The 22,551-nt window shown below is 46.0% G+C and overlaps 1 protein-coding gene across 6 annotated transcripts in view; it reads right to left on the minus strand.

The window, feature by feature from the left end:
- The window catches only part of SH3KBP1 (SH3 domain containing kinase binding protein 1), a 330,852-nt gene that overhangs the window by 276,259 nt on the left and 32,042 nt on the right, over positions 1-22,551 (minus strand). For all 6 annotated transcript variants that reach the window (XM_039247392.1, XM_039247394.1, XM_039247390.1 and 3 more), the window contains exon 2: positions 4,735-4,892. In XM_039247392.1, the coding sequence (XP_039103323.1) occupies positions 4,735-4,892 (158 nt within the window). The remainder of the gene's footprint in view (positions 1-4,734; positions 4,893-22,551) is intronic.

Genomic DNA, 22,551 nt, shown 5'->3' on the forward strand with positions numbered 1-22,551 from the left:
TGAGCCCCGCATCGGGCTCCAGACTGAAAGCGGAGCCTGCTTGGGATTCTCTCTCTCCTCTCCCTCTGCCCCTCCCCCATTCACACTCACTGTCTCTCTCTCTCTCAAAATAAATAAACACGTAAAAAATAAAAAATAAACACAAAACCATAAACAGTGAGAGTGAATGAGCAGCAACGCCACCCCCATGGGTAAATACACAAGAGAAATGAGGGCCTGTATCTGTAAGAAGACTGACAGGACAATGTTCAGAGCCTTTATTCATAAAATACCCAAATTGGAAACAATCCAAGTGTCCATCAACAGGAGAACGGATAAACAAAATCTGGCATATTCATAAAATGGGAGACTATGCAGCAAGAACAAAGCACTGATGTATGCAACGACATCTTGTTGCGCAAAAGGAGCCATACATAAAAGAACACAGACTTAATGATCCCATTTATGTGAAGTTCAAATACAGGCAAGCCTCATCTGTAATGATAGATTACCTATGGGGAGAAGGATGACTGGGAAAAGGCATGACAGTACTTTCTGGAGGGATAGAAATAGGATTGACCTGGGTGATGCGTACAGAGTGCACACGTGCATAAGGAAAATCAAAAGGTACAGTATTGACTTCGGCATTTACTCTACATAAATTTCACCTAGAAACGAATAATTTTTTTTAAAAAGAGGAGGGACAGAGACAAAAGTGAATAGGGAGAAGAAAGGAAAGGGGGATTTGAAAGGCCTCTTCTTCCACACGTACAGTAAATAAATAAGGGGTGCCTGGCTGGCTCAGTCGGTGGAGCGTGTAACCTTGACCTCGGGGTTGTAAGTTCAAGCCCCACATTGGGTATAGAGATGATTTAAAAATAAAATCTTTAAATAAAAAAAAAAAAAAGAACTAACTAAATAAAACAAAAAAGGAAGATAAACCCAAAAGGGCATTACCGTATGGACCCTAGTTGGGTACATTTACGCCTGCCAGTAAATCTCAGCCCAAGAGCTGGCAGAGCTCAGGCATCTTCTTAACAAGGGGGTGACTGGAACGGCTGGTATTGTTCTTTGAGAAACTGAGACAATACAGAGTTGAAGCTGGATACTGAATCCCAACACGTTGGGGGACCATGCTCACTAAGGACACTGATTAATGATCCAATAAATGAATCAAGAAAACGCTTAAAGTAAGCCCTCTGACGGTGGTGACATCGGCATAAAGGCACACAAATAAACAATGGGATTCCCCAAGACTACCCCATTCCATTCAGGAACAAATTATTCTTAAGCTAAATAGTGCAAATGTAAACCCACTCTCAAAACTGCTATCTTACGCCACGATGATTGTTATTACCTAAAGATGTATTTTCAGCTTCTCGAACCCTCTACGGCAGTTTTCATTATTGTTGAAATGCATCCATTGCATCCACCTACTAGATCTTCAATAATAGGCCTAAAACATTCCCGGTGGGTGAAGGCTTGAAAATAGACTCAGCCATCTGAAAGAATAGAAGTTTCTTTTTCTGCCAAATGTGACAGCCACAAGTGGTGCAGTCCCAGCCGTTCTGGCCACGTCCTTTCTGGCTGGGGTGGGACAAAAGCCTCCCAAGAGTGTGACTTCCCACACTGGGGCTGCTCTAGCTGAGGGGAGACGGCAAGCAATTAGGCACTCGGGCCAGGGGAGACGGTGACGGGGGCCAGCGGTACACTCCGCAGGGGGCCAGCCGCGTGCTAAATCCTGCCTCCTTTAATCCTCAGAGTGGCCAGATGAGGTAGTCAGGCTCCAAAAAGGAAACAGATGGCACACCCGAATTAGGTAGTCTGAGGCGGGACCAAGAAGGAGACTTCCAAAGTGGGCGAGGTACAGAGAAACTCTGAGGCAGGAGGCGGGGCTGGACACCAGGGATGAAGGGAGAGGAATATGGAGGAAGGGGACTTGGGAGCAACCAACGTCTGGCAGAGGGGCAGACCCCCGGAGCAGGGAGCCAGCAGGATAATCCCTGATGGTGGTGGCCTCCGTCCCTCCCTGCCCGCCGTCTCTCACCGGCACGGGAGCCAGAGGCCAGGAGCCTGCCGTGGAGTCCCAGGCCCAGCAGGCGGCGGAGGGCAGAGAAAGGCCACAGGGCCATGACATCACCTCTAGGTGCCCCTCCTGTTCCCCAGCATTCCCCGAGCAAGGAGGACCAGTTCCGAAGGGGCCTGGGCTCTTCCTACACTGCGCTTTCCTGTCCTGGGGCCCACCTGCCCCCACGAATGCTTAAGCAGGGAACCCAGCCTTGAGCCCCAAGCGAAGTCCAACTCGGAAGTTCTCTGAGTCTGTGGATTTGTGGTTTGGCATGAGGGGGCACTAAGCCTATAGGACATAAAAATAAGGCTTTCAAAAAAGGGCCTCCCCTCAAAACCGGTGCCGACACTGCAGTCTTTTCTCCTTCTCAGGGATGCCCTCCATCCTCCCAAGTCCTCCCCTCTTTCCCAGGGTCCTTCTCTCTTCCCAGGCTCCTCCCTTCCTTCCCAGGCTCCTCTTCTCTCTTTCCCATGATCCTCCCCTCCTTCCCAGGGTCCTCCTGTCTCTTTCCCATAGTCTTCACCTCCTTCCCAGAGTCCTCTTCTTTCCCAGATATCTCCTTTCTCTTTCCCATGGTCCTCTTCTCTCATTCCTTTCTCCTCCATCTTCACATCACTTTTTATCTGGAAAAACCCTCCTTCCATACCAGAATTTGACTCAACTTCAAGGGCAGTTCTTGTCCCAAAACTGGAGGTGGGGGGTGTTTGGAAGGGCAAAAGAATTCACCTCCATTTACATATCAGTACAACAGAGTTAATATGTGGTGGCCCAGATAGAATACTTCCCTACTGCCAAAATGGGGAAAGAGTTGCTAGGTTCAACTGTAGTCCAAGAAAAAAAAAAGTCTGTACTCCCACAACTACTTACAGAAAGCAAGTTTATCGGCATGTTACCAACAAAACGACCCCCAGCCTCTTCCCAATGAAAATAAAAGAACGAGGGGCGCCCGGGTGGCTCAGTCAGTTAAGTGGCCGACCTCGGCTCAGGTCATGATCACATGGTTCGTGGGTTCGAGCCCCGCGTCGGGCTCTGTGCTGACAGCTAGCTCGGAGCCTGGAGCCTGCTTCGGATTCTGGGTCTCCCTCTCTCTCTGCCCCTCTCCTGCTCGAGGAGAGCACAGTTGTCTCTCTCTCAAACATAAACATTTTAAAAATTGTTTTAAAAAAAGAAAAGAACGAAGTGTGAGCAAGATTACTCTGGGGCAAGATCCTGAGGAAAGACTGAAGTGGGTTCCTATTAGCTCTAGACTGGGGGCAGGGCACAGGTAGAGGGCCCAAGAGTTGGACACTTTTTCATTATCAATCCCTTTTCATCAAACACTCCCACGTAGCTCTCAAGGCTCTGTGACAGGGACACCTGCTTCTCCAGGCCCAGCATCCCCCGTACCAGCTGCCCCCACAGCCGCAGGTCTTGGGCCCAGTCTGGTACCACTGAAGTCCAGCAGAGGGCCTGGGCATTTCTGTGCACAGCCCTTCCTAGTGAGGACAGTCCTGTGTTCCCCAGTGTTAAATACAAGTTCATGGTAGAAAAAAATCTTCGGCCTACCTGGTATGTCCCACAGGGAACAGCCTCAACATGATGCCCCCCCCCACCTCTCTTTTTTTACTCAGCTCCAACCATTATTTACAACTGTGCTGCACGTAATTTCTTAACATGCGTTAAGAAATTTTTTTTTTGTAATTAACCCCTAGATGACTTCTGCAAAGGGCGTCATTTTTAAAACATTCCTGAAAAAGTAGATTTTATTCAATGCTTTGTGGCCATAAAGGGGAAAGGAAAATAATACTGCTCCTGTCAAAAAACCGACAAGAATACGAAGGTGTAAAGCATAGCATAAGTGGGATTCTCCATTTAGTCTGATTGCTACTTGCCTTTAATAGTCAACACCAGGGACACCTGAATGGCTCAGTTGGTCAAGGGTCCAACTATTGATTTCGGCTCAGGTCATGATCCCAAAGTTGTGGCATCAAGCCCTGCATGGGGCTCAACGCTGTGTCCGGAGCCTGCTTAAGATTCTCTTTCTCTCCCTCTGCCCCTCTCCCCACCTCATGCTGTCTCTCTCTAAAATAAGTAAGTAAATAAATAAATAAATAAAAGTCAAAAATACTTTCATCCCATGAGGCACCTGGGTGACTCACGTAGTTGAGTGTACAACTCTTGATTTTGGCTCAGGTAATGATCCCAAAGGCATGGGATTGAGCCCCACATCAGGCTCTGCACTATGTGTGGAGGCTACTTGAGGTTCTCTTTCTCTCTCCCTCCCTCTCTCTCTCTCTCTCTCTCCCCTCTGCCCCTCCTTCCCGCTCTTCCTCTGTAATAAAATTTAAAACAACTAGTTTCACTTTGAATGGAATGGAAAAGGGTAAAATTCTTTCAAAACATCAAAGCAAGTGAACAAGCACATAAATAAAACAATTCAACAAGCTTTATATTATTCCAGCATTTTCTAAGTGACACATCACTTTAAAAAGAACATAAGAACATTCTGGGTCTTAAGAAAGTGATTTCAAAACGGGTATCTCTAGATATCTAGTGCAAAGCTATCCATTCTCTTTCTGAGAGCACAGAAGAGGTCAAACTGTCAACTCATCCCGTAAGAGAGCCCGTGAAATTACCCAAGCACCCCCACAGTTTTGGTTGGGAGAACCCACACAGGAGACAGGAAAAGGGTTTCACGTTGTACTCACTCTTACAAAGTTGTCAGGGAACAAACCTCTCCTGCCGTTGATCTGTCCCTCCCACCAGCCTCCATCCTCTTTCCTGATGTTGGTGATGATCTCACCCACGCTGATCGTCAGCTCATCGTCGTGCTGGGCCTGGTAGTCAAACTCCACTATGGCCTCCACTGGAAGGAACAGGGACAGAAAACACAGCACCTGAGATCAGATCTTGGAGAAGTCTGAGGCCCGCCAGCCCTGGAAGATCAGTAACGTCATATTAAAGGGACTTCCCCTCTACCAGTACTTAAAATAACAGGACCCCACACAGCAACCTGATTTTGGTTAACCTGAGGCCTATCGCACAGAAACCACAAAGCACAGGTCCGTGGTGAGGCACCAGCAGAGTGGCCTACAGTTCTCAGGGCCAGCAGGAGCTTCAGAGGGGAAACCGCACAACGACAGAAGGCCAATCACATTTGCACTCCCAGAGGAGTTCAGCATCATTTCCGCAAGTGCAGAGAAGGCAGATAACACACGCAGGTTTGGCGCTCAGGTGTCCCCAGCCTTGCAAAGACCAACTGTGTGCTGTTAACTTCTCTGGGCCTCAGGCATGTAAAGTGTGGGCGATAATAACTCCCACCCTACGGAGATAATGCCCAGCTCTCAGCCACCACATGTACAAAGACAGCTGACGCTGAGGGCCCTGCTGGCCAAGCCAGGGTCTCAGACTGCTGACGTCGCAGGGTAAATCTGGAAAGACCGGATGCCCTCAAGACAACTGCCCTCTCCACAGAGTGCTCCTCATGCAGCAACACCATTTTAAAGTGCTCTCCCAATCCGTGGTGAGCTTTTATACTCGGTCATAGGTGGAGGCAGCAGACGATGCAGATGCCTCTTGTTGACAAAGTGCAGGAGCAGAGCGAAGCAATCCCACCTCAACCAATAAACCTCCTGTCCTTTTCCTTCTATATTTGCAGCTCAGGGTGAATGAACAAATGGCAAATGAATAAATACAAGGGTAGCGAAAATTTGGTGAAACCCAAGTGGTGAATTAGCAACTTAGAAATCATGGAAATAGAAGAGGAAAAGTTTTAAATGAGCTCTGTAAGAAGCACACATACAAAAATGAACTCAAAATGGATCACAGACCTAAATCTGAGAGCTAAAAGTATCACACTTTCATAAGAAAGCACAGGATGAAACCTTGGCGATCTTGGGTTTGGCAAAGATTTCTTCAGTAGGAGACAAAAAAGCGCAAATGACCTGAAATTTCAACGCAATGGGGTAGGTTTCCAGGAAAAAGGCCGGTAGGTGAGCGGACCCCCTGTGGAATGGGCTTTGTGTCTCCATTAGGAGTGAATTCCCAAAGTGCTTCCAGCTCAGAAGACCCTGGCCCTCCAGACTGGCATGCTCACCCCATCCATTCATAATGTCAGCGAACCCAGACAGTTCACTAGCAACTCAAAGTGAAATGTCTTCCTTCGCCTGGATCATCTTTTTCATTCCAAAATTAGCTGGCCGACTCTGCTGTCATGACTCTTCCCTGGATGAAGTTGAATCGTAAACCCTTCTCAGCACTTGTCAACAAAAAGGAAGAGCATCAGAGCCTAAACAAAGCAACTTTTTCCGATTCTTCCTGGCTCCTGACAAGTACGAAGGCAGAAACACTCCTACTTTCTTGTATCACGCTCTGCTCCCCAGCAGTTAAAATGAGCCATTATGGGGCGCCTGGGTGGCTCGGTCAGTTAAGCCTCCGACTTCGGCTCAGGTCATGATCTCAAGTTCGTGGGTTTGAGCCCCGCATCGGGCTCTGTGCTGACGGCTCAGAGCCGGGAGCCTGCTTTGGATTCTGTATGTCCCTCTCTCTCTGCCCCTCCCCCTCTCGTGCTCTCTCTCTGTCTCAAAAATAAATAAAAACATTTTAAAAAGAGAAAAAAATGAGCCAGCATAACAACTGGAACCAGGTTGATTTAAAAACAACAATTTTCTTCAAATGACCCAGACAGGGATCCACTAAAGCTTTGCCACTGGAACTGAGCCAGCAGTAACCAGTGTTTCTGTGCCCAACATGTCTCCTGCATTATCTCATTCACTCCTCACAATATGATGATGCTCATCTTCCCAATTAAAGAACCTGAAACTCGGCAAAGCAGTTAAGCTCATTTTCTGAGCCAGTGCTCTCCAAAGTGGGATGCGCTCACTTCGGGGATTAGTTGACATCATGAAAAAAAAAAAAAAATCAGAACCGCGATTCGTTTTCTTTTCATTTTAAAAAGACAAACATGCAGCTTCTCTTATATTCCATTTATAAAATGACACTGGTTCCTTGATCTAGCCTCTAGGTCAGGCAGTCGAGGGTGCTGTGAGGGCAGGAAGCAGCCTGAGGCCAGCAGGGCCCCTCAACAAGGCTGCTTGCTGGAGCTGGAGCCAGGCCTGCAGCTCGGGGAGTCAGGGGGTGCCCATGCGGTGGTGGGCGGTCTCCTGATGAAGCCTCTTTATGGCTATGGCCCCTCAATAATTGGAGGAAAGGCTTAAAAAGATATGTGTAAAGAAAGCAGGGGTAAACAAGGAAACGGCATGGCTCGCGGCCAGCCAGGTTGGAGGCGAACGCAAACACAAACCAACCAGATCTTCCAGAGCTACGACTAAAGTATCAGGACCACTGATAATACAGTGTGTTCCCCACCGCGGATACAGGTGCAAATTACCTGGTTATAGTACGAAACTACTGGGATTGCAAGATATTTAAATGTACGTACCTGAATCATCAAGACAAAGGTCTTCATTTTCCACCAGTGTCTGAAGGCATATAACACTCAACCTTATGTTTTCCCCAAGTCCACTAAACCTAATGATAAATGTTTAGAAGCTTCTTTTGGGTTTGCTCAATCAACTAGTACAATAATATATGCATGCAGTCTGTAAATAAATATATACATGGAAACACTCAATTATTTTTTTAATAATAGATTTTTTTTTAACCAAGAAAAGGCCTGGACACTGACCTACACTCCTCAAGGCTGACCCCATGAGCGCTTGCTGAAAGAAGCTCATAGTCTGTCTGAGGGGAACAGGAGATCAAGGGGAGTGGAATGGGTGGGGGGAGCAGCATATGGGATCTGGCTGGGGGAGAGAGAGCACAGGAAGAATGCTAAGGAGGAATCTAGACAACAGTCTGTCTAGACACTGAACTTGAACCCTGTGTGCTTTGGGGAACCCGGAACCCCATCAACTTCCATAACACAAGCTAAACAGCAATTCTCACTTTATTCCGTAGGCGGGCCTTACCGAAACGGAGGTGGAAGAGGACAAAGGAATCTGCTTCAAGATGGTTCCTAGGAAGTAAACAGCTGCTGTCTGCTGTCTCAAACTGATGAGAAACACCTCCTGCTTCTGCTTCAGTCTCTCTCCTTTGATGAGCCAAGGACACACCTTAAGTGACGCTTATTGTGAGTAAGGCTGGAGATTAGGAACTGGGGGCTCGGGGATAAATAAAGCTAACAGGGGCACCTGGGTGGCTCAGTCAGTTGAGGGTCTGACCAGCTCAGGTCATGATCTTGCACTTCGTGAATTCGAGCTCCACATCAGGCTTGCTGCTCTCAGTGCATAGCCCGCTTTGGAACTCCTGTCCCCCCCGTCTCTGTTCCTCCCCTGCTTGTGCTCTGTCTCAAAAATAAATAAAGCATTTAAAAAAATGTTTACCAAAAAAACACCTAACTGTGTAGTTTTTGAGTCTTCCCAATATCCTATCTGGTCTTTCCAGATTTACACTTGTTTTAAGCTCCTAGACACTTAGGGCATCACATACACCCTGTCTGCCTTCGGCCCCAGCTGGGGGCCCTGACTGTCTCTTATCGCCTTTTGGGCTCCTCCAGCCCCCAGGCCTCCTTGGGCCCTGGCCTTAAGGCAATTCCATGTGGTCACATCCTCCCAGTGAGCTTCTAAATGCCTTCTGGGTACAGATGACCCCTACCTCTTAGTCCGTTGTCTCTCTCCTATGAGCACCCACGACCTGTAGTAGGTGCTCAAATAAACCATGATAACCCACTGGCCAGCTTGCATTTTATAATGGCAGGCAGTTCTCTGCCCAACAAAGATGCTACCAAAATGCCGAGTGTCAATCACACTTTTGCAAATCAAGTCAGATTGTTCAGTGCACTAAGGGAGCTTGCTATTTAAAGAATCCTGTGGTTAATTCTTTTGTAACATGAATAATCACTTCCTGCTTTACCTTTCCTGTCAAGATGAATTTTTACATATCAGGTTTCTCTTAGAGGAGGAAACCTATGTATGATTTTCTTAAGCACTCATAAATCATGAGGCTGTGTCTCTCCTATCTCCCTAAAAGCCTCTGTCCTGTGTCCTCTGAAAGACTTTGAAAGGTTCCGGACTTTGGCTGTCCACGACAGTATCACTTGCCATATTTGACCACTGAGTACCCGAACTGTCGCTGGTCCAAATGGAGATTTGCTATAAAATACACAGCAGGTCGCAAAGAATTAGGGGGAAAAAAATGTTAAATATCTCCTATTTAGCTTGTACGTTGAAATGATATTTTGGACATGCTGGGTTAAATAAGTATATTATTTCTTTTTACCTTGTTTCTTCTTGCCTTATGAACGTGACTATTAGGACATTTAAAATGACATACTCGGCCTGGTATTATACTTCTGTTGGACAGAGATAATTTAGGATAATACTTGGCAGACAGGAAATCAAGACCTCACACTTCATAAACACAGTCAAAATATTCACAAGAGCCCATGAGAAAGTCTGCATCCCCGAAACCCATTTCCTTGGCTTTAGGAAGCAGCAGGGAGGCTTCAGGAGCTATAAAACATGGCCTAAGATTTCTTTTAATGGTACCCTTTGGGGAACGACCTGTGGACATGAGCACAAAATTAAAACACTAAGCTAAATAAAATACATCAGAGGTATAATTAGGGCAACAGTAAACAAAATCCCATATTGAAAGACACCATAAATTACCAAACTTAAGAACATCTCCCTGTCAGAAAAATACCACCCTTCAGCTGCCTGCTGTGCCAAAAGCCAGCCTCCACACGTTTGCTGCATCTCCCGGAGCTGCAGAAGCCGAGACTACGGTTAACCGGTGCGTCCACACGGGGAGAGCCAGGGGAGATGAGAGGTCTGCTTCGACACGCAAAACGGGTCAACCACCCAGATTTCCGCCTTCAAACTTGCTGGAATGTGTCCTCCCCCAAAAGATGAAATGTGTGCTTCTTAACTGTCATTTGGCTAAGCCAGCTGCCAAGCACCTCTTCACAGCAAACTCCTCACGGTGGCATTTCAGAGGCCCCTCTCTGCCACCCGGCCCCTCCCCGCCTCTGTGCACTGAACTTCCTGTCTCCTGTCACTTAATTGTGCCACGGTTTCACAGTGGCTCAGCCCAGTCAGACTAGAAGCTCCATCTGCGAAGAGCCCTGGCCTGTTTCAGGACTCCACCTCCCTGGCTTAGATCATGTCCAGTGCCACAAACACATGAATAAGCCAGAAAGCATGAAGGAGAATGAAAGTTTCCCAATTAATTTCCTTTGTCTATATATACATATAGATGATGCCGCAAACCTCTCGTGCAGTTTAAGGAGCCTTAAGCTTTAAGAATTTCCGATATGGGGCGCCTGGGTGGCTCAGTCGGTTAAGCGTCAGACTTCGGCTCAGGTCATGATCTCAGTTTGTGGGCTCGAGCCCCGCGTTGGGCTCTGTGAGGACAGCTAGCTCAGAGCCTGGAGCCTCTTTGGATTCTGTACCTTCCTCTCGCTCTGACCCTCCCCTGCTCATGCTGTCTCTCTCTCTCTCTCAGATATAAATAATAAAAAAAAAACAATAAAAAATTTTTTTAAAGAATTTCCAATATACACACAGCGAAGGAAACCATCAATGAAATGAAAAGACAACCTACTGAATGGGAGAAAATATTTGCAAATCATATATCTCATAAGTGACTAATATTCAAAATATATAAATAATTCATATAACTTAATAGCAAAACAAAAAAAACCCTCAAAACAAAAACCACACACACACAATCTGATTAAAAAATGAGCAGAGGATCTGAACATTTTTCCAAAGAAGACATCAGATGGCCAACAGATGTATGAATAGATGCTCAATATCACTAATCATCAGGGGAATGCAAACAAAACCACAACGAGAGATCACCTCACACCTATCAGAATGGCTAGTATCAAAAAGACCAGAAATAACATGTGTTGGTAAGGTTGTGGGGGGAAAGGAACCCTCGTGCACCACTGATGGAAAGCAGTATGGAGGTTTCTCCAAAGATTAAAAATAGGACTACCCTATGATCCAGCGATCCCACTCTTGGGTATGTATCTGAAGAAAAAGAAAACACTTATCTGAAAAGATACCTGCATCCCTATGTTCACTGCAGCATTATTTACAAAAGGCAAGACATGGAAGCTACCTAAGTGTCCATCAAGGACAAATGGATAAAGAAGATGTACTATATATGAGATTGAATATCACTCAGCCATAAAAAAGAATGGAATCTTGCCATTTGCAACAACATGGAAGGACCTTGAGGACATTATGCTAAGTGAAAGAAAGAGAAAGACAGAGGAAGAGAATTCTCGCATGATCTCACTTACATGTGGACTCTACAAAAAAAGAAAGGAAAAAAGCAGTTGCCAAAGGTAGGTGGGGAGGGGAGGCAGGGAAATGGGTGAAGGGAGTCAAAAGGTACAAACTTCCAGTTATAAAATAAAGAAGTCATGGGGATGTAATGTATGCCATGGTGAATATAGTTAATAATACTTTATTGCAGGGGCGCCTGGGTGGCTTAGTCGGTTAAGCGTCCGACTTTCGCTTAGGTCATGATCTCACGGTTCGTGGGTTCGAGCCCCGCGTCGGGCTCTGTGCTGACTGCCAGCTCAGAGCCTGGGGCCTGTTTCAGTCTGTGACTCCCTCTCTCTCTGACCCTCCCCTGTTCACGCTGTCTCTCTCTCTCTCTCCTAGAAATAAATAACATTTAAAAAAAATAATAATAATACTTTATTGCATATTTAAAGTTGCCAAAGGAGTAACTCTTACAAGTTCTCATCACAAGAAAAGAATTCTGTAGCTATGTGTGGTGATGGATGGTAACTAGACTTATTGTGATGATCATTTTGAAATATATACAAATATCAAATCATTATGTTGTACAGCTGAAACTAACAGGGCATGTGTCAATTATACCTCAATAAAAAATAAAAAGAATCACTTCATTTGTGAATTTTAAAGAATAATTTCTTGGGGCACCTGGGTGGCTTAGTCGGTTGAGCGTCCGACTTTCGCTTAGGTCATGATCTTGCGGTTCATGGGTTCGAGCCCCGCGTCGGGCTCTGTGCTGACTGCCGGCTCAGAGCCTGGAGCCTGTTTCAGTCTGTGACTCCCTCTCTCTCTGACCCTCCCCTGCTCACGCTGTCTCTCTCTCTCTCTCTCCTAGAAATAAATAAAAAATGTTTAAAAAAAAAAAAGAATAATTTCTTAATGTTATGTTCCAGTCCTCTGATTGAAGAAATCGTATAAAATAACTAATTTTTTGCCATAAAAAATATTTCACTAAAAAAGATCATGATTCCTGATCATTGGAGATAGAGCACTAGGTATTGTCTTGTCAAATCCTTTTCTGAATTTTACAGACGAGGAACTGAGGCCTGGAGGGTTCCATGACTGAGGCTTAGAGAGAGTGAGAGCTAAAATCATGGCAGCATCAAGACTGGGACTAAACTCTCCCACATCATGGTCCCAGTGAGACAAGAGAAGAAGTGAAGTAAAAAGGAGGAAAACCAAGACCAGAAAGATCCAGATATCCATGCCATTGGGTTTATTTTCCTTTCCTATGCAGCTTAGTTCCCAGAATATCCAGGGCAATTACACCAGTCAGGAATATTCAAGAACCTATGTTCCAATCTAATAAGAGAGAAAAGAGATCAGTGGTTCCCTAGGCCAGAGAGTGAATGCAGATGAACACAAGAGATTTACTGGGATGACAGAAATGTTCTAAAATTAAGTTGTGGTGGGGGTTTCACAATGCTGTAAATTTACTAAAATCATCGAACTGTACACTTAAAATGGGTAGAATTTTATACCTCAATATAGCTTTTTAAATTTTTTATAATTGTATTTACTGAGGTGGGGGGGGAGAGTGTGTGTTCACACAAACAGGGGAGAGAGGGAGAGAGAGAATCCCAAGCAGGCTCCATGCTCTGCACGGAGCCCAACACAAGGCTTGATCTCAAGACTAAGATCATGACCTGAGCCAAAATCAAGAGTCAGATGCTTAACCCACTGAGCCACCCAGACACCCTACCTCGATATGGCTTTTAAAAATAAAAAGACCATGTGTTGTATGTTCTGGAATTTATAATCGTAGATATCACTCACTGAGGTGGTTGACTGCCTTTGTGTCCCGGAAAGAGACCAATCCCCATTCAGAGAGGGGAATCCATTTGGGAGACCCTCCCCTCTCGCATGAGATACAGTCTGATGAGACTTTCTACCTCTGACAACATAGGACTCAACTACGGCTCCCAACAGCAGATGGACATGACAAAGACTGGGCGTGGCTAGAGCGGATCCCCCAGTAGGGCTCCCAAAAGAGGCAGAGATCTCTGGGGCTCCCCGGTTGCCATCTTTTCTCAACCCAATCTTCCACTTCTCCTTCCATCTACAAACCAGCCAGCAGCCCTGCAGTAAACCCTCTTCCGTCTTCGTTGAGGGAGTGTTGGTTTCTGTTGCTGGTAACCCGAGAACCCTAAAAGATACACTTGTACATCAACTTTTTGAACAACAGACTCTTCCCTACACAAGTCTGCACGAGGCCCCGTTCTCACCATCCCGTGCTCTCCCAGTAGTGTCAAGGCTGAGGGTTTAGGTCTAAACTTCCTAGGCCAGGGCCACAGGCACTGTGAGGACCTTCAAGTCCAACAAAGTTGACCTCCACACCAGTACACTTCCTTTTGGCATCTTCACAAACACACCACTAAGGAGACCATTCAAGGCCCAACAAAGGATCATTCCTAAGGACTAAAACTGTTAGAACCTGAACATGAGCTTCCCCGAGGAAGACAGGTGCAGAACACAGACCCCAGTGAACAAAGAGCCACTGAGCCTAAGCTCTCTCCCCAGGCACCGTTTGCAAGGGGGTGCTGCTTGCAGGGTTAAACGATGTCCATAGCGGCCTAGCAGCAGCTCCCAGAACTGGGCCTCAGCACAGAAGGGAAAAGAGAACAATCAAGAGAGAAGAGAAAGAAGCAGCCAGCTGTGAGAGAGGAAAGAAGGCCCACCACCGACTGCCTCCCATGGCGCTCAGGACGCTCTTATCACACTGCTCGCTAGGCCAGCCTCCCAGCCCATCTCTCAACCCATGCTGCCTGCACCCATGCATCTTCACCGTGGACGTGAGCTATGGGAGAAAGAACACTGGCCTTGAAGCCTGGGAGGCCTGGGAGTGAGTTCCGGCGTAGACATTCACTAGCTGTGTGACAGGGGCCACACACCTTACTTGCATTCATTCGCTCTGTGCTTCAGATCGGGAGATGATTTCCCAGTAGGTTGTTGCAAAGATGAGGGACGATGCTTGTAAACTCCTGCACACAGAAGCTGCTCCTCAAACAGCAGCCACGAGCCTTGCGGTCCTGTATGGGGCTGTGTCACGAAGGCTTTCCCACGCATGTTCTCCCTGCCTCGTCCCCAGGATGGGAGCCCTTAAAGGGCAGATCCGAGCACCTCTTCCCCCTCACCTGGCATCTGGCATATAGTAGGTGCTCAATAACTGTTGGCAAAGGAGTGCATGTCCTAAGAAAGTGTTACCCCAAACCATAGCTTGTCACTCAGCACAGCAAAATGTAGTCTCAGATGAGAGCCTAATTGTTTGACTTGAAGGCTAGGGAAAGCCAAAAACCAGCACGGCCAGTCAGTCACAAAACACTCTCTGGCCCACTAGTCCAAGCTTCCCAAGCACTACTGTGATCAGCCTCGACTCCATTCCCACCTCTACTGCCGCCACTGCCCCTGATAGCAGAGGGGCCCCGGAGCAGAGGTGAGAATGGGATGCGGGGCCATGGCTGTGTCAGGAGCTGCCTCAACCGGAAGTGCTTCACAAAGCCTGGGAGGCGAGTCCCCCCACAGCCTGCGTTTAGAAGTCTTGGCCTCGACAGGCCTCGCCCAAAGAGCCAGAAACAATGAGTTATTAAACACTTCCCGACTGAGATTAACCCCTGCAAACCTAATGTGCAGCTCTTTTAAGAATGGGCCTTAGATACACGGGAGAAAAATAACTCGGCCAGAAAAAGAAATAAATAAAAAAGAAGTAAAATAAAAAAAAGAAAGAAAAGAAAGCACCAGGAAAGTATGCAGATGAACTTGCAGGGGGGAAAAAAAAAAAACCTAGCAAAGAATCAAGACAATTGATGACAGTTGATAAGCCTGTAGAGAGAAGGGTTCTATACAACAATCACGGAGGAGAAAATAAACTGCACCTTAGAAAACCAATTTAATAAAAAAGACAATTAAGTCAAAATAGCTTAGTCACTTAAAGAAAGCATAACCTTTTTTTCAGTAGAAGAAAGCAAGCACATGAATGTTGCTTTACATAAATATCTGACAGTTTTAAGTAACAAGATGGCTCGATTTTCTTTATATAATGACAGCCTATTCTCAGATTCAAAGGAGAGACCTAAAGACAGGTGCCTAAAGGTGATCCCCTATTTTTCTCAGTGACAGGATCCAAAAGGTTTGGGGCCAACCAAACTTTAAAAGGAAGAAGAGGGGGCACTTGAGTGGCTCAGTAGGTTAAGCGTCCAACTCTTAATCTCCGCTCAGGTCATGATCTCACAGTTTCATGAGTTTAAGCTCCCCCATTGGGCTCTGCTTTGATAGTGCAGAGCCTGCTTGGCATTCTCTTTCTCTCTGCCCCTTCCCTGCTCTCTCTGGCTCGATAGATAGATAGATGGATAGATGGGTGGGTGGGTGGGTGGATGGATGGATGGATAGATAGATAGATAGATAGATAGATAGATAGATAGACAGATAGATAGATAAACTTCAAAAATTAATTCATAGAGGGGTGCCTGGGTAGTTCAGTTGGTTAAGTGTCCAATTTCAGCTCAGGTCATAATCTCACTGCTAGTGAGTTCCAGTCCTGCGTCAGGCTCTGTGTTGACAGTTCAGAGCCTGGAGCCTGCTTCGGATTCTGTGTCTCCTTCTCTCTGTGCCCCTCCCCTGTTCATACTCTGTCTCTCTCTCTCAAAAATAAATAAAACATTCAAAAAATTTATATAGAGCCCTTTAGTACAAGATGCTTTGTAAGGGCTGCAACAGAATACACCCTGGCTTTTCTCAAGGACAGCATGGGGGTGGCTGGGGAACTGGCATTAGAAGTGGAAGCGCTGTGCTGCATGAAAGAAGAAAGGCCAAAGGCTTTCTGCAGGCTTCAGCGCAGCTATGTGGAATGAGCTGTAAGACGCAAGACGAGTGGGGAAGCAGGTCAAAAGGAGGGAAGCAAAGAATGATTCCACAGGAAAAGAGTGGTCAGTCCGCCCGGGGGCAAGGCCTGAGTCACTGCATGGCCCTGTTACCAAGAAATGCACGGTCTGTAAGGGAGAAAACAGACAGAGGTGACAGGAAACCACAGGGAACGTTTGCTGCCATCCCCAGTATATTCAGTGTCCCTCTTCAGGCTTCGCTTACACCCCCAGATGTAATGGTCCCGCTAAAGGGTGAGCCCCCAGAAGGCAGAAGGAAGTGTAACACAAGCGTGTGGGCCTCCTGAAAGAAAAGTCACGTTGCCCAATGCTTCCTCCCTCAAGTGCTGAGCTGACTCTTTGGCCCCATCAGGTGCTCAGGCGGGGCCGGCTGCCAAGTGCAGAGAAACCCGCAAAGATGCTGCTTTCTGTCAAGAAGCTGAAAATCCAGGGGCGCCTGGGTGGCTTAGTCAGTTAAGCGTCCGACTTTCGCTTAGGTCATGATCTCACGGTTCATTGGTTCAAGCCCCGCGTCGGGCTCTGTGCTGACTGCCAGCTCAGAGCCTGGAGCCTGTTTCAGAGTCTGTGACTCCCTCTCTCTCTGACCCTTCCCTGCTCATGCTGTCTCTCTCTCTCTCTCCTAGAAATAAATAAAACATTTTTAAAAAATCTAAAAAAAAAAAAAAGAAGCTGAAAATCCAAGAGGCTCGGGTCCGAGACAAATGCACGGGGCTGGAAGCGGAACATAAGGGCGCAGCGACGGCTCTTCAGAGCCATCTGGAAGTTCAAACTGTTACAAGGATAGCTACTCTGTGCGCCCCGACATCCAGTCTGGAGAGGATACCTGGTGCGCCCGCAGCACCGTAGTGTGGACGTCACGAGCGACCGTGCGTCTGAGGGTTTCATCGGGTTCCGTGCATGACAGTATATAACAATCGTGAGTCTGCCCACATTATAACTACCCATGGCTTGCGACTCTTTCCACTTGACATTTTTAACAGCTGAAGGACAATTTGAGATAATAGTTGCTAGTCAAGTATCTACTTCAAGACCATTTCCTTCATCAACTGCATTATAAATACTTTGTCACAGTATCAGAAAACCACTTAGTAAGTGTGTGTCTACAGAGATTAACACAGAACAGAAGTGAAGTTTAAAACCAACATTTTTTTTCCTTTGAAGATTACAATTTAAAGTTGGACAAACAGAATAATACATAAATAAACTGGACCAGGGTTTAAAATTTTTGAAACTTTTTTGAAACTAAAACATGAGATTAACAAAAATAAATAAAACTAAAAGGATCAACAGCCCCACATCAAAACGTTTCTAGAAAGATGATCCAAGAAGAGCAATATGTAATTTTTTTCAGAAATAATTGCATTTAGTTTCCAAATGCCATTTTTTTTTTCACTAAAAAAACAACCCAGGTAGCCTCATAGAAATGACTTATTCCAAGTCTGGGGCAGGAAAGGTAACAAGCCTGAAAGATCTTGTCAAAGACAAGAAATAATCTTGTCAAAGCAAGGATGCCATCAAAGACTAATAGAGTCATGTCAAAAGAATACAGAAGTGGATGAGAAAAGACTCCTGCTGGCCACAGATGGGACAATATGAGTACCAGTAAGAATAACTGCAATGGGGATGCCCGGGTGGCTCAGTCAGTTGAGCGTCCAGCTCTTGACTTTGGCTCAGGTCAGAATCTCACAGTTTATAAGATCGAACCCCCTTGTCGGGGGCTCTCTCTCTCTCTCTCTCTCTCAAAATAAATAAACATTTTTTTTTTAAAAAGAATCATTGCAATAGATTGAAACACATGAAACAGGTTTGGTGTCTCAAATCGATATATGTTGGGGCACCTGGGTGGCTCAGTCAGTTGAGCATCTGACTTCAGCTCAGGTCATGATCTCACAATTCGTGAGTTCGAGCCCCACGTCAAGCCCTCCCTTGCTCTCTGCCCCTCCCCAGCTCATGTGCTCACTCGCACTCTCTCTCTCACTCTCGCTCTTGCTCTCTCTCAAAAATAAATATTCAAAAATTGATATATGTTATATGATCTATGTTTCATAGAGATTTTGTTTAAAAAAATCAATGATCACTTTTGTAGAATGCTAGGGGACAAACTCACTTTTCTGAAAACTGGTAAATTAAGGGAAACAATCAAACATTTGTCCTGCCTTTCTCTTATGAATTTAGGATAACCAAAGAGTTGATGAGGAGAAATTTCTCATTACAGGAGTATTTTGGCTAAAAAATGAAGAAGGAATGAGGCAATGGACATTTTGTAAACTTTAATGTAATCCAGCACCCGGGCAAGGGTCACTAATGCCTGCTAACGTTAGACAGAGAGACAACGAGGCTTCAAGAGCCTCGTGACAGAAGGGTGTGCCATCCTTGCAAAGCAAGCCTCTGGATTTGCTGCTGTTTTCAGAGAACCCAAGGGGTCCAGGAATATGTCAGATGGCACGCTAAGGTGCAGTCAACAAAATCCAAACTCTGAAAAATTCTACAAGCAAATGACATAGCTTTTTCAACAAGGAAGGGAGGGAGGGAGGGGAGGGGAGGGGAAGGAGGGAGGGGAGAGGAGGGGAGAGGAGGGGAGGGAAAAGAGATGAGGGAACCTAGACTAAAAGAGATTCAGGGACAACCAACCAATCACAGAGTATGGACCTCCAAATCCAGATTTGAACAAATGACTTTGTAAATATGTTAACTATGTGTCATAGAATATTTGAACTGGAAGTCTGGTGAGAAGTACACATTGTTAATTGTTGTAGGTGTAAAAATGATATTGTGATTATGGTTTTGAAAAGAGTCCTTATCTTTAAGAAATACATGCCAAAACACTTCCGGATTGTTAAAATGCTCTAAATGTGCAAGAAGAACAATGTTCTACATTGAACCTAAGAGATGAAGAGAAAAATCTGAATGCTGGCGTAACTTGCCCTGGTGTAACTAGGAGTTTTGTAAATGCTTCAGCTCACCGTGGCCTGCACAGCAATGCACCTGAAAAGGAAGATGGGGTTGTTAAAGGCAACAAGATATTAAAAGTGTGCGTACGTGCATGTGTACGTGTGTGTGTGTTTCAATACCTAAATTTGTTAAGGGCACGAGGTATCTACAAATTTTTTTTAATGTAGTTGAGCCGAAATCAAGAGTCAGATGCTTCAATGACTGAGCCACCGAGGCACCCCTACAAACATTTTCTTTAAGCTTATTTATTTATTTATCTTGAGAGACAGAGAAAGCACAAACGGGGTGGAGCAGAGAGAGAGCGGGGGGAGAGAGAGAGAATCCCAAGCAGGCTCCACACTGTCAGCACAGAGCCCAATGTCGGGCTTGATCTCACAGAAGCTGTGAGATGTGACCTGAGCCAAAGTTGGGTGTTTGACTGGGCCACCCAGGTGCCTCTACAGATACTTTTAACTAAGGAATTGATCCAAAACTAGTTTTGCCTTTTTAGTGCTACAGTTTGTTTTCTGTAAATAATTATAAAATACATGTCAAGTGGCCAAAATTGTGATTATCTCCCTGCAAGACGTGTATTTTAAAAGAAACCCTGAGGCAAATGGGACTTAAACTCTATTTACTTTGCATGCTGTACAATGCTTAACCTTAATTCCTTTGTCAAAATATACTTTTAGCTACTACTTAAAAAAACCATAATAAGCAACAAGAACAATCAAAAGTGTGTTCCACATCACATGACTACAAGCGTGGACCTTGAAACAAAACAGCAAGGCCACCTCTGGGAACATTCTGAATTTGGATTTTGTTGGCGGTGGGAGTGGTAGTGGTGTTGGTGGTGTATGTGTGTGAAGAGTGAAGATATAACTATTTTTGTCTGTCATGTTTTACCTTTTCTTCAGCTTTGAGATATAATTGACACAACATTGTATAAGTCTAAGATAATGTAATGATTTGATACACTTAATATTGCAATATAATGTCCACAATAAAATTAGTTAACACATCCTTCCCTTCATACATAATTACCATTTTGGGGTGTGTGTGTGTGTGTGTGTGTGTGTGTGTGTGTGTGGTAGTGATGAGAACATTTAAGATAGACTCTCTTTTCAAGGATTCAATACAGTTTGTGTTAACAAGAGTCAGCCATACGCCCCAAGACTTCTTTATCTTATTACTGGGAATACATACTTTTTGACCAACACTCCCGTTTCCCCCACCCCAAGCCCAGACCCTGACAACCACCATTATAATCTCTATTTCTATGAGGTTGGCTTTTTTAGATTTCACAAAGTGAGACCATACAGTATTTGTCTCTAACTTGTCTCACTTAGCATAGTGCCCTCAAGATCCATCCATGTTATCACAAAAGGTATTTCCTTATTTTTATGGCCGAGTAATATTCCACTGTATCACATACCTATTTTCTTTATCTGCTCACTCACAGATGGACATATAAGTCATTTTTGTGTCTTGACTATTATGAATAATGCTGCAAGGAACAAGGGAATGCACACATCTCTCAGAGACGATGACTTCATTTCCTTTAAATACCCAGAAGCGTGATTGCTGGATCATATGATAATTGTATTTTTAAGTTTTTGAGGAAACTCCATACTGTTTCCCATATAATTATACCAATTTACATCCTGATTTGGGGTTTCTTGAGATGTGTTATACATAAGGAAGTCTGCTGTTTTGGTTGTTTAGGCATAAAAGTGATGTCGTGATTATGGTTATTCAGAGTCCTCATCCTTGGGACACCCGGGTGGCTCAGTCAGTTAGGCATTTGACTCTTGATTTTGCCTCAGCTCATGATCATGATGCCTCATATGGTTCATGAGATGGAGCCTTTTCTGCACTGACAGTGTGGAGCCTGTTTGGGATGCTCTCTCCCTCTCTCTCTACCCACCCCTCAAAATAAACAAACATTTAAGGGTGCCTGGGTGGCTCAGTCGGTTAAGCGTCTAACTCCTCGTTTCAGCTCAGGTCATAACCTTGTGGTTTGTGGGTCTGAGCCCTGGATCGGACTCTGTGCTGAGGGCACAGAGCCTGCTTGGGATTCTCTCTTTCTCCCCCTCTCTCTGCCCCTCCCTTGCTCGTTCCCTCGCTCTCGCTCTCGCTCGCTCTCTCTCTCTCTCTCTCTCTCTTGCAAAATAGTTTTATTATTTTAATTTAAATAAACAAACATGAAAAAAGAGTCCTCATTTCTGAGAACTGTATGCTAAAACATGACAGAAATGCGGTAGCCTGCCCGCCTGGCCCTCGGCATCCCGCTCTCTGAAAGCTGGCCCCTCGTCTGGTGGCGGCGAGCCTCGACAGCCACTTGGGTCTGCATGTCGCTAGCACTCCCTACACCCTCACTGCTCAGCAGCGGGCCTTGGCATCACCCAGACCTACTGAACCCAAAGCTGCAGTGTCACAAGATCCCTGGGGGCTGACACACACAGTGGCACTGGAGAAGGGCTGGTCTATACCACACGAGTTCCCCACCCCTGTGTCAGAATCACCTGTGCAGCCTCCTCCTGCCTCTCTCCTCCCAGGCTGGCCCACATCAGAATGGGGGAGTCATGGCCAGGTTGAAGATGGTCCCCCAGGTGCCTATACCTCCACCACTCTCCTAAACCCCCTTTTAGGAAGGAGGAAAGCCTGCATTGAACAACAGGGCCAGACGCTCACAGACCCCAGGCCTGATGAAGTCTGAGGCACCTTTCCGGGCTAGGTCTGCAGAAGTACCACTAAGCGGCAAGTGCACAAGGGGGAAATGCGCTCCCTTCTCACTTCAGATGAGATAAATAAATCGGTGAAAGGAGCTGCAATTCCTAGTCCCCATCACAGATGTACCCACACTGGATTGCTGCCTGTGTCCCCCACCAGAGTGAGGGCCACAGGAGGGCAGAGAGTACACTGCGGTGTGTGCCCCTGTCCGCCCAGAGCTGGCCTGATGTAGGAATGCAATCAATATCTGCTGAATGAAAATACTCTTAACGTGTACGTGCCCGCTGCCGTTGTGCCTTCATGCGCACCACACTGATTAACTGTAACAACCACTCTGGGGTAGGTGAGATTTTCTAAGATGGCCACGAGACCTTTCCTACCCTCAGGCTCTTCCAGAGTGTGACCCCAGCCATCGACGGGGGGGGGGGGGGCGGGGATCTAATCTCCCTCCCTGGGCCTGTGAATTTGGGCAGGCTTGTGAGACCTCGGACCAAGAGACTGCTGGGAAGTGATGCTGTGTGACTTCCAAGGCTGGGTGACACAAGGCTGCTAGGCGGTTTCCCATGCACTTGCTGAAATACTCGGAGGACTGCCACAGTGGGAGGAAACCAAGTCGCACTGAGGGCCCCCACACAAGCGCTCCAGATGGCCACTGAGGGGCCAAGGT

Source organism: Hyaena hyaena, unplaced genomic scaffold, assembly GCF_003009895.1.
Source record: "Hyaena hyaena isolate Hyena2069 unplaced genomic scaffold, ASM300989v1 scaffold_295, whole genome shotgun sequence".
In the NCBI taxonomy this organism is placed as follows: Eukaryota; Metazoa; Chordata; class Mammalia; order Carnivora; family Hyaenidae; genus Hyaena; species Hyaena hyaena.